At 39.2% G+C, this 12,363-nt stretch overlaps 1 protein-coding gene across 5 annotated transcripts in view; it reads left to right on the top strand.

Moving 5' to 3' along the window:
* Positions 1 to 12,363, top strand: part of TMEM156 (transmembrane protein 156) — a 52,086-nt gene that overhangs the window by 15,512 nt on the left and 24,211 nt on the right. For 4 of the 5 annotated variants that reach the window (XM_023738948.1, XM_023738952.1, XM_023738951.1 and 1 more), the window contains exons 2-3: positions 4,229 to 4,498; positions 7,923 to 8,183. In XM_023738948.1, the coding sequence (XP_023594716.1) occupies positions 4,229 to 4,498; positions 7,923 to 8,183 (531 nt within the window). The remainder of the gene's footprint in view (positions 1 to 4,228; positions 4,499 to 7,922; positions 8,184 to 12,363) is intronic. The other variant, XM_023738950.1, reaches the window with a different exon arrangement.

Below are 12,363 nucleotides of genomic sequence, written 5' to 3' on the forward strand. Positions count from 1 at the left end.
TGGATATCCATCTGCAAAACACTGAAACAAGACCCATACCTCACACCATGCACAAAAACTAACTCAAAATGGATCAAAGACTTAAATATAAAATCAAAAACGGTAAAACATCATGGAAGAAAAAATAGGGACAACACTAGGAGCCCTAATACATGGCATGAACAGAATACGAACCATAAGTAACAATTCACAAACACCAGAAGACAAACTAGATAACTGGGAGCCCCTAAAAATCACTTATGCTCATCAAAAGACTTCACCAAAAGAGTAAAAAGACAACCTACAGACTGGGAAAAAATTTTTGGCTATGACAAATCTGATCAGCATCTAATCTCTAAAATCTACAAGATAATGCAAAACCTCACCAGCAAAAAGACAAATAACCCAATTAAAAAATGGGCAAAGGATATAAACAGGCACTTCGCCAAAGAAGATATTCAGGTGGCTGACAGACACATGAAGAAATGCTCACGATCATGAGCCATTAGAGAAATGCAAATCAAAACTACAAAGAGATACCATCTCCCCTCAACAAGGCTAGCATGAATCCAAAAAACACAAAATAATAAATGTTGGAAAGGTTGTGGAGAGACTGGAACACTTATACACCATTGCTGGGAATGTAAAATGGTACAACCATTTTGTAAATCGATTTGGTGCTTCCTTAAAAAGCTAGAAATAGAAGTATCATATGATCCAGCAATCCTGCTCCTTGGAATATATCCTAGAGAAATAAGAGCCGCCACATGAATAGATATATGCACATCCATGTTCATTGCAGCACTGTTCACAGTAGCAAAAAGATAGAAACAACCTAGGTGCCTATCAATGGATGAATGGATAAATAAATTATGGTATATTCAAACAATGCAATAATACACAACGATAAAGAACAAGGATGAATCTGCAAAACATCTCATAATATGGATGAATCTGGAAGGCATTATGCTGAGTGAAATTAGTCAGTCACAAAAGGACCAATATTATATGAGACCACTATTATAAGAACTCAAGAAATGGTTTAAACACAGAAGAAAACATTCTTTGATGGTTATGAGGGTGGGTAGAGAGGGGGATGGGTTTTTACTAACTAGATAGTAGATAAGAATTATCTTAGGTGAAGGGAAGGACAACATACAACACAGGGGAGTCAGGACAACTGGACTAAACCAAAAGCTAAGAAGTTTTCTGAATACAACCAAACACTTCGAGGGACAGAGTAGCAGAGGCAGGGATCTGGGGACCATGGTTTCAGGGGACATCTAGGTCAATTGGCATAACAAAGTTTATTAAGAAATCGTTCTGCATCCCACTTTGGTGAGTGGAGTCTGGGGTCTTAAAAGCTTGCAAGTGGCCATCTAAGATGCATCGATTGGTCCCAACCCACCTGGAGCAAAGGAGAATGAAGTACACCAAAGACACAAGAAAAATATTAGCCCAGGGACAGAAAGGGCCACAAAAACCAGAGACTCTATCAGCCTGAGACCAGAAGAACTAGATGGTGCCCAGCTACCACCAATGACCGCCCTGACAAGGAACACAACAGTCCCTCACGGAGCAGAAGAAAAGTGGGGTGCAGAACTCAAATTCTAGTAAAAAGACCAGACTTAATGGTCTGACTGAGACTGGAGGGACCCCGGAAGACATGGCCCCCGGACCCTCCGTTAGCCCAGAACTGAAACGAACTCTTCAGACAAAGATTAGACTGGAGTGTGTGACATAAAATGACACTTGTGAAGAGAGTGCTTCTTAGCTCAAGTAGATACCGGAGACTAAATGCGCAGCTCCTGTCTGGAGGCAAGATGAGAAGGCAAAAACGGACAGGAGCTGTCTGAATGGACATGAGAAATCCAGGGTGGAAAGGAGTGTGTTGTCACATTACAAGGAGAGCAGTTAGGGTCACATAGCAATGCATGTATAAATTTTTGTATGAGAAACTGACTTGAACTGTAAACTTTCACTTAAAGCACAATAAAAAAAATATTTTGTAAAGTAAATAAAATCATTGATTATATATGAATCAGTGGCTTGATATTCTTTTAAGTTTGAACCAAGATGCAAGCCTGAAATAATATTTTATTGTACTCCATATTGTTTAGAAATCTTAAGATTATATTTTGCTCTACATGGTAAAGAAAGCCACATAAAGATGGAATTAACCGTGTTAGTTGTTTTCTCATGCTAACAAGTAACTCTTAGACTGGGAAAATCTGAGAGAGGCTACATATTCCTTATTTGATCATTACTCCTAAATAAGAATTCCCAATTTTTATATACAGAACTTTGATTTTGTGTACAATCGAAGCATAGATAATCCTATTCTAAATGAAGGATGATATTTTTCAACTTTTGTTTATAGCTTGGACTATGCATTTGCATTTTTTAAATAGCATACATTTGTACAAATTTCAAAGGTATTTTCATATATATTATACTGCTTGATGCTACTATAACTACATGAGGTTAGCAGAAGCCAGAATTATCTCTGTTTTGCAGATGAGAAAACTAAACTCCTGCGGATTAAGTAAATTATCCAAGTATCTTGGGTAGTTACTGATATAGCACTAGAGTTTTGTCTTTTGTTTCTGAACTCAGTATTCTTTCCATTGTAGCATCATTTCCATGTGTCATGTTTGTCTTTAGACAAAAATAAAAATCATGATGTCACCCTGTTAAATTTCATCTCTGGAGGTTGCAGTAGGCTGAATAATGGCCATCCGCAGATATCAGGTCCTGTAAAGAAGCCTGGGTGGCACAAGTGGTTTGCAATTGGTTGCTAACCTAAAGGTTGGTGGTTCAAACTCACCCAATGACTCTGAGGAAGAAAGGATTTCGTAATGATTTTTGCTGTTGTTAGGTGCTGTTGAGTCAATTCTGACTCACAGTGACCCCATGTGACAGAACAGAATTGCTCCATAGGAGCCCTGGTAACCCAGTGGTTAAGAGCTTGGCTGCTAACCAGAAGGTCAGCAGTTCGAATCTATCACCCGCTCCTTGGAAACCCTATGGGGCAGTTCTACTCTGTCCTATGGGACCCGCTAAGAGTTAGGATGGATTTGACAGCAACAGGTATGTTTTTTTTTTTGGTTTTGTTTTAATCTCTGGAAAGATTACAGCCAAGAAAACCCTATGGAGCATTTCTACTATGTAACACATGGGGTCTCCATGAATCAGGGGCCAACTCAACAACAGCTAACGACAACAACAAATGTTACCTTAAATTGTACCTGTAAATGTTACCTTATATGGAAAAAGGGTCTTTGCAGATGTGGTTAAATTAAGGATTTTGCAATGGGGAGGTTATTTTGGATTATCTGAGTGGCCTTAAATACAATCACAAGTATCCTGACAGGAGAGAGGAAGAGGGAGATTTGACACACACAGAAGAGGAGGAGGCAATGTGAAGACGAAGGCAGAGACTGAAGTGCTGTGGCCACAAGGAAAGGAATTCGGCAGCCAGCAGATCAGAAGCTAGAAAGCAAAGAAACAGGTTCTCGCCTAGAGCCTCTGGAGGGAGCGCAGCCCTCCCTTAGTATCAGATGAGTGAAATTGAGGTTGAACCTCTGGCGTCCAGTACTGTGAGAGAATAAGTTTCTGTTGTTTTAAGTCACCAAGGTTGTGGTAATTTATTTTAGCAGCCACAGGAAACTAATACACAAGTACTGTTCACATTTTCAATCCCCTGTCCAACTCCATGCAGTTGACTTGAGTCTTTATTTTGGAATAGACTGATTCAGAGAAACCTCAAGTTTGTTCATTAAAATCTCCCTCGAATAACTTATAAAAGTTAAATTGGCAAAAGTTGTGTGATAGATATTTTTACAATGACCAAAAAAAAAAAAAAAGAGTAGCTGCTGAGGCGGTTTTTGTACAACCAAAAACCTCATGGGATTTGGTTTTGATGTGTATATTCTCAAGGACAACAAAATAAATTAAAAAAAAAATTTTTTTTCCAGAATAGGGAATAATTAAAATGTGTTGGTTTCCAAACACTTCTCTATGAGGAACTTTGTTCTCTAAAAGTTAATAGAGAATACTGACAAGTTTTTAAAAGAAATACTTAAACGTAGTAGATATAGTCGATGCATGTGAAAATAAAGTATTGTCACTGATAAACTGAAAGCCACTGAATCTGCTTAAGGAAAACTGATTCTTTACTGTGGTTTTATTTGATGGTTAGTAGTTCAAGATTTCACAGTAAAGGAAGTTTTTGTTTGTGTTTTTGCAGGAAATGTGTTGGAGCTATCATGTCTGGAAGTGTGTTTACAACATAATTTCACCTATTCACTCTCCGTGTTGAACTTTTCTTTCATGACCCTTCTGCAACCAGTAAGGGAAGGTCAGATTATTAGAGGGATCTTTCTAAATCAGTCCAGCTTTCAAAACTTCACCAAGCTTTGCCAAGACATCATGAGCGAATTTAAAATGTGCTCCTCATGTTTGGTTTGTGAGTCCAAAGGAAACATGGATTTTATTTCTCAGGAACAAACATCAAAAGGTAAACAAAAAGTGAGAAGACAATTTATCAGGGATAATTCACTTATTCTGTTAAAAAAAGTCTTAATAATATATTTCAGTTTTAAACCTAAAGGCATTGGAATACTCAGTGGTGTGGTTCTTGATAAGTAACTTGCAAGCTTTAGGATATTACTCTTTCTTCGTTTACTTTGATTTATTGAAAACAAAAATCTATTCTTGAAATACTCCAGAATGTCATTGTAATTCACATATGTTTAATGGTTAAAGAATTATGTAGCATACTGCCTTTGAGGGTAGTGAATTTTTTCAAAATAATTCTAAGTAAAACTGTAGGTTCTCATAGAAAATCAAGCTCTGGTTCTCCAAGGAGTCATTGAATCCTTGATGCATTTGTGCCTGCTCCTGCCTAACATTTATCACACTATGGACGAGTTACATTTTTACTTGTCTGACTCTCCAACAAGCTTTTCTTTTTCCTAGTCTCTATTGCATTTATTTCTGGTCTAATCTTTATTATTTCCTTTCTTCTGTTGCCTGAGGCTGGATGAACCTCTGAAACTATTGCTCTGAGATAATCTTTAAACCTTAAACCAAAAATATCCCCTGAAGTCATCTTAAAACCACAATAATTTAGCTTATTTAGTAAAGAATGTCTACCTTGAGCATCGTACTCTTTTCAGAGCTATCTGTATGGAATCAAATGGTAACAGCAGCCTGAAAGATTAGACAGGAATCTTAGGGGGCAGTGAGTTTATATTAACGGGGGAGGAACAATTAGGAAAGGGAGGGGAGAATGGTTGCACAATTTGAGGAATGTAATCAATGTCATTTCATGTAGAAATTGTTGAATTGGTGTATGTTCTGCTGTGTGTGTATATATATATATTTATTTATTTTTATTGTACTTTAGATGAAGGTTCACAGAACAAACTAGCTTCTTATTAAACAGTCAGTACACATATTGTTTTATGATATTGGTTAGTAAACCCACGACATGTCAACACTCTCCCGTTCTCCACCTTAGGTTCCCTGTTACCGGCTTTCCTGTCCCCTCCTGCCTTCTAGTCATTGCCCCTGGGCTGGTGTGCCCCTTCAGTCTCATTTTGTTTTATGGGCTTGTCTAATCTTTGGCTGAAGGATGAACCCCTCAGGAGTGACTTCATTACTGAGCTAAAAGGGGGTTGGGGGGCCATACTCTTGGGGTTTCTCCAGTCTCTGTCAGGCCAGTAAGTCTGGTCTTTTTTTGTGAGTTAGACTTTTGTTCTGCATTTTTCTCCAGCTCTGTCTGGGACCCTCATTTGTGATCCCTGTCAGAGCAGTCAGTAGTGGTAGCTGGGCACCATCTAGTTGTACTAGACTCAGTCTGGTGGAGGCCGTGGTAATTGTGGTCCATTAGTCCTTTGGACTAATCTTTCCCTTGCATCTTTAGTTTTCTTCATTCTCCCTTGCTCCCAAAGGGGTGAGACCAGCGGAGTATCTTAGATGGACACTCACAGGCTTTTAAGACCCCAGACGATACTCACCAAAGTAGAATGTAGAACATTTTCTTTATAAACTATGTTATGCCAGTTGAGCTAGATGTTCCCCGATACCATGATCCCCCCAGCCCTCTGCCCAACAATTTGGTTCCTCAGGGAGTTTGGATATGTCTATGGAGCTTCCATGACCTTGCCTTCCAACAAGCTTTTTGATGACAAGGACTTTGTTTTAATTCACTACTATGTCTCTAGCTCATAGCCTAATGCCTGACACGTAGTAGGCACTCAATAAATATTTGTCAAATGGATGAACAAATAAAAAAATAAGTATTAACTGTAATGCCTACCTAGCTGAACCCTGCATTTATTATGAGATCAACATATATTATTTAATTCAATTGAATCAGATTGGATCATTGAGAAATTAAATAATTCATTTATGGTAATAAAATACACTGGTGGTCTCAAGCCTAGGTATCAAATTTATTGCTTATACCTTTTTCAGCCAGGTTGCTTCTTGCATCATTCCATGTTTGCATTTTTTCTATTATTTAACAATGAGAACAAGAGTTTTTTGCATTGATTTTGGATGAAGTACCATTGTCATTCTCTGAGTTCTTACTCAGGTAGTACTTTAACTATTCCAGGGTTCTGGTTTGAATTCGGCAGAAAGCAAATTAGGGAAATACCCCTACGATGATAGAGAGTTGGGAAACGTTTTAAGGGTTGGCAGCTCATGGGTGCTACTTCCCTGCTTTCTTGAAAAGTGAAAACAGTGCATTGACAAGTTGTCACAGTTGCTATAGCTGTCACCCCAGAACTCATTCTCTTAAAACAATAGCAATCATTTTATTATCTGTTGTTTTCTGTGGGTCAGGATTTCAGGATGGGCATAGCTGGGCATTTCTGGCTTGGGGTGTCTCATACTGTTAGAGATAGTGATAAGGGCTAAAACTGAGAGACTGAAGTAGCTTGAGGCAGGTGAGTGTCTCACTTCATGTGGTTTCAGAGTTTTTCTACGTGAACTTTCCACTTGGGTTAACTTGGGTTTCCTCACAGCATGGCGGCCTTAAGTTGCAGCCTATTACATAGTGACTCAAGGCTCCGTGTAAGTGTGCAATAGTCGAGGTGGAAATTGCTTTGCCTTTTCTGACCTAGTCATGCAATGTCAATTCTTGTACATTATTTTGTTACAAACAAGTTACAGATCCTTCCAGATTCAAAGGGAAAGGTATTAGACTCCACCTATTAATGGGGGGTGGGGGTAGAGGTAGGGGAGCTGTGGTGGTTTTACGGTAACAAATGAAAAGGGAAATATTGTTGTAAACATTTGGGAAACTAAAATCTGTCCAACAAGTCATCAGGGAAATGTCTGTATATTTTCTTTGGGTTGTTCCAACCCCAGTGATTAAGCATCGAGCTGCTAACCAAAATGTCAGCAGTTAGAATCCACCACCTGCTCCTTGGAAACCCTATGGGGCAGTTCTGCTCTGTCCTGTAGGGTTGCTATGAGCTGGAACTGACTCTACGGCAACACGTTTGGTCTTTGGTTTTGGTCACTTGGTTCTCATTGTCTTAAAAAACATATGCTACTTTGGTCGTTACTTTTAGTGGAGCTAACTCGTTTTTTCTACTTCCTTGTATAGGTTAAGTGTTGAGCTGCTAACCAAATGGTCAGTGGTTAGAATCCATCAGCCGCTCCTTGGAAACCCTATGGGGCAGTTCTACTCTGTCGTATAGGGTTGCTATGAGTCGGAATTGACTCGACGGCAACAGGTTTGGTTTCTGGTTTTGGGCACCTGGTTCTCACTATCTTAAAAAATAATTTTGGTTGTTACTTTTAGTGGAGTTAACTTGTTTTTTCTACTTTCTTGTATAGGAAGGAGGAAATTTAGTTTTGAGTAGCTGTGTTTTCTCAATTTTCATTACAATTTTGCTAATAATGCTTTTTTAATCTCTTTCCAGTTCTTGTCATGAGAGAATCAATGAATGTGAAAGCAAGTGATTTTCATTTACCTTGTCAACATTTTAACTTCACTGTAGCTTCGATAGTTGACCCCTTGGAGGAATACAACATTACCTGTAATCTAAATACCCACACTAGAAAGTCAGCAATCATGGTGGAAGATTCAGCCAAGGAAAATTCTATAAACCATTCTTGTAGAATTACAGAAGGCCTGAATAGCTGTATCCACGTTTCTTTGCACCTAGAAATGGATATAAAAAGTAAGTGTTAAAGGAAATTTGAGGGAAAAGGGGGAAATTGGAACAGACATACAAAATTATACAAGGGCTACTGCATTAACTTCACTGAAAGTCAAGTAGATGAAGAAATTTATTGATGAAATAATAAAGCCTGAAAGAGTGTTAGTCCCTTTATTTGTTTATTTTTCTTTCAAAATGGGCTTTCTGTGGGGCCTAGCTATAACCTAAGGCAGAAGAGGCATCTATGGGATGTGATTTGAGGAGCACTAGAAAAACCCTCTGCTCCAGAATAAATTCCCAACATGCTTATTAGCTGTGCTTGAAGTAATACTTCCTTACTGAACTTTTTCGGTATTAAAGGGTTAGATTTCTTTTTAAATGTAGATATCCATATACACTGTGATACACTATTAAAATCTTGCTTTGAGTTGATGTAACATGTCCTCCTTTACAGCTGAGAAGCCCTGGTGGCTCAGTGGTCAAAGCGCTCAACTGCTAACTGAAAGTTTGGTGGTTCAAACTCACCAGCTGCTCCTCAGGAAAAAGATGGTACAGCTTTGGAAACCCTGTGGGGCACTTCTACTCTGTCCTACAGGGTCGCTACAAGTCAGAATCAACTGGAGGGCAGTGGGTTTGGTTTTTGGCACTTATAGCTAAGGACCAGGCCTAGAGGAAATGGGATTTTTGATGTAGTGCCATGGAGACAGGACGAGGTGCCGATTAGGCACTTTGGGTCACTGGATAACTCTAAGGGAAAGGTAGGAGCCCAAAAGATAAAATGTATATATGTCTTAATTCTGTTTAAGACTGTTTAACTTCCTAGTCACCCTCTTCTGAGTTATTGCGATTTATTGTTTCCACTGACTAAGCAGTATGCTCTCACTTCACCCGTAAAATCCACTCCAGGAGAGCATCTTATGACATAAGCACTTAATGAGTTCCTGCTGCATGTCAGGCACTGTGCCAGGCACTGAAGACCCAGAGACAGATGAACGTAAAACAGTTTGGGAGAGGGAGACGCCACAGATAGACAAGTTAGCGATTCCAGTGCTTAGCTAGACTCATTTGCTTGATATTCCAGACATATGGAAGCCCTTCGGATTGCTTTGGAATGCTTTTTTAAAGCTTTAATTATTCACATGGTAATTAATTTTAAAACATTTATTGTAAAGCAAACACAAACATATAACGTGTATGCATTTCCAAGGCAAAATGTAAGACTTCAAAGAAATTTCTCCGACGAGTTAGTTTGCCCAGGGGCCCTATAGGCTCTGCAATTGGGGATATTTCAAGGTGTATTTGTGTGTGTTTGTGTGTGTGTGTGTGTGTGTGTGTGTGTGTGTGGTGGTGGTGGGTTTGGGGATCTGAGAAGACCTGAACAGAGGAGGTCAATTTTCTCTGGTTCATGGGAGGGAGGTAGAAGGTGGGTTCTGGAAAGGCTGTGTAGAGAAGGTGACCATAATGACATCTGGAAGATAAACAAGTTTAATTATAAATATTTAAAAGTTATATTTATTCCAATGTATATTATGTATTCATCTCATTCCTAAAACATAAAGGAAAAATAATTATGATTTTAAGAGACTATTTTTGTGTTAATACAAAAAACCATAAGTTCTAGTCTTTATTCAAAGTGAAATGATAGTTAATTATTTTGGACTGATAATTCAAAGATAACAGTGGCGCAGAAATACGTACTCTTGCATTCTGGAAAAAGTATATCTGTTTTGCCATGTGCACCCGCTGCTGTCAAGTCACTTGTGACTTATAGCGACCCTATAGGACAGAGTAGAACTGCCCCATAGGGTTTCCAAGGCTGTAAATCTTTATGGAAGCAGAGTGTCTCATCTTTCTCCTGCAGAGCGGCTGTGGGCTCGAACCAACAACATTTTGATAAGCAGCCAAACGCTTAACCACTATGCCACCAGGGCTCCTTTTGCTATGTGCAAAGACTAGTTTGATCTCTCTTAAAAGCCCTATCCACCAGGAAAGTAAAACTAAATTTAGTCCAATATGTTAAATTTACTCTGAAACAATAATTTAAACCAACCCTTTAGATTTTTTTTTTTTTTCAGATTTCTGTCTCTTTCCCCTTGCTCCTCTCCAAAATGACTACAGGGCAGTTGGTGGTGGACTGGTTGCCTGGGGGGTGGGAAGCAGCATGGGAGATTGGGTAACACACTCTTCTGAGCTCATACTGGTGCTTGGTGGTTGCACTGGCTGGTCTGGTCCCAATCCTGCATCTTCTGCTATTACAATCTAAGGTTGGTAAAAGTTCTATTTTTCATAGCGTGATCAGAGCCCGTGACACCTTGGTGTCTTACTGATATTGCAAGTCTTCTAAGTCAGTTAATTTCATGTTTTATTTTGCTAAGTGAGAAATGTAAGTTTGGGCCAGAGCTGAATAGCATGGAATGGTATTAAGGAGGCTGAGTGCCACCATTCTAGTCAACCTCTGCCCTTCCTCCATTCAGCTTCTTCTCTAAGTAAATGTTGAATGCCTATTTAATGTACGTCTGCCCATAGAGGAGGTTCCTGTTTAGGAAACACCCAGATTATGAACCCCACAAAGGCAGTCATCCAAGGGTATAAATAAGTTACATATCCTGCTAAGTGGAATAAGTACTAGTCATGTTTTATATGCAAAAAAGATGCTACATATGGTGACTGAAAAGTCAGACAGCTGTACCTTGGACTTAATGAGGCCACCCATGTTTAAGTCACTGATTTCTGGATCTGGTGGTCACTGTGTCTTTGTGGAACCAAGAGGGATTGGGGAACTGTACTAAGCTATTGCTGGATGCTGAAAATCCTTCCCGTGCCTCACTGTCATCCAAATAAACAAGTTTTTTCCCCTGTATCCTACTGAATATGTTGTTCTTGTTGTTAGGTGTGATCAAGTCGGTACTGACTCATAGTGACCCTATGTACGACAGACAGAAACACTGCCTGGTCCTGAGCCATCCTCACAATCATTGCTATGTTTGAGTCCATTGTTGTAGCCAATGTGTCAATCCATCTCGTTGAGAGTCTTCTTTTTTGCTGACCTTTATTTTACCGAGTATGATGTCCTTCTCCAGGGACTGGTCTCTCCTGACAACACGTCCTAAGTATGTGAGGTGAAGTCTCGCCATCCTTGCTTCTAAGGAGCATTCTGGCTGTACTTCTTCCAAGACAGATTTGTTCATTCTTCTGACAGTCCATAGTATACTCAATATTTTTCACCAACACTATAACTCAAATTCTTCTTCAGTCTTCCTTATTCATCATCCAGCTTTCACATGCATATGAGGTGATTGAAAACACCATGGCTTGGGTCAGGTGCACCTTAGTCTTCAAGGTGACATCTTTGCTTTTCATCACTTTAAAGAGGCTTTTTGCAGCAGATTTGCCCAATACAATGTGTCCTTTGATTTCTTGATTGCTGCTTCCATGGATGTTGATTGTGGATCCAAGTAAAATGAAATCCTTGGCAACTTCATTCTTTTCTCGATTTATCATGATGTTGCTTATTGATCCAGTTATGAGGATTTTTGTTTTCTTTATGCTGAGATGTAATCCATACTGAAGGCTGTGGTCTTTGATCATCAGTAAGTGCTTCAAGTCCTCTTCACTTTCAGCAAGCAAAACTGTGTCATCTGCATATCGCAGGTTGTTAATGAGTCTTTCTCCAATCCTGATGCTGCATTCTTCTTTATATAGTCCAGCTTCTTGGATTATTTGCTCAGCATATAGATTGAATAGGTAGGGTGAAAGGATATAACCCTGATGCACACCTTTCCTGATTTTAAGCCACTCAGTATCCCCTTGTTCTCTGCCTCTTGGTCTATGTACAGGTTTCTCATGAGCTGAAATCCCTGGAATTCCCATTCTTCACAATGTTATCCATAATTTGTTATGATTCACACAGTCGAATACCTTTGTGTAGTCAATAAAACACAGGTGAACATCTTTCTAGTATTTTCTCCTTTAAGCCAAGATTCATCTGACATCAGCAAGGATACTCCTCGTTCTACATTCTCTTCTGAACCAACTTGAATTTCTGGCAGTTCCCTGTGGATGTACTGCTGCAACCATTTTTGTTGTTGTTGTTGTAATTAAATGAAGTTTACATTTTAAGTTAGTCTCCCATACAGAATTTTTTTTTAACGTACATTGTTATGAGACCCCAACCGCTCACCCCATTCTGCGACAGCACACT

This window comes from Trichechus manatus, unplaced genomic scaffold (genome assembly GCF_000243295.1).
Source record: "Trichechus manatus latirostris isolate Lorelei unplaced genomic scaffold, TriManLat1.0 scaffold00126, whole genome shotgun sequence".
In the NCBI taxonomy this organism is placed as follows: Eukaryota; Metazoa; Chordata; class Mammalia; order Sirenia; family Trichechidae; genus Trichechus; species Trichechus manatus.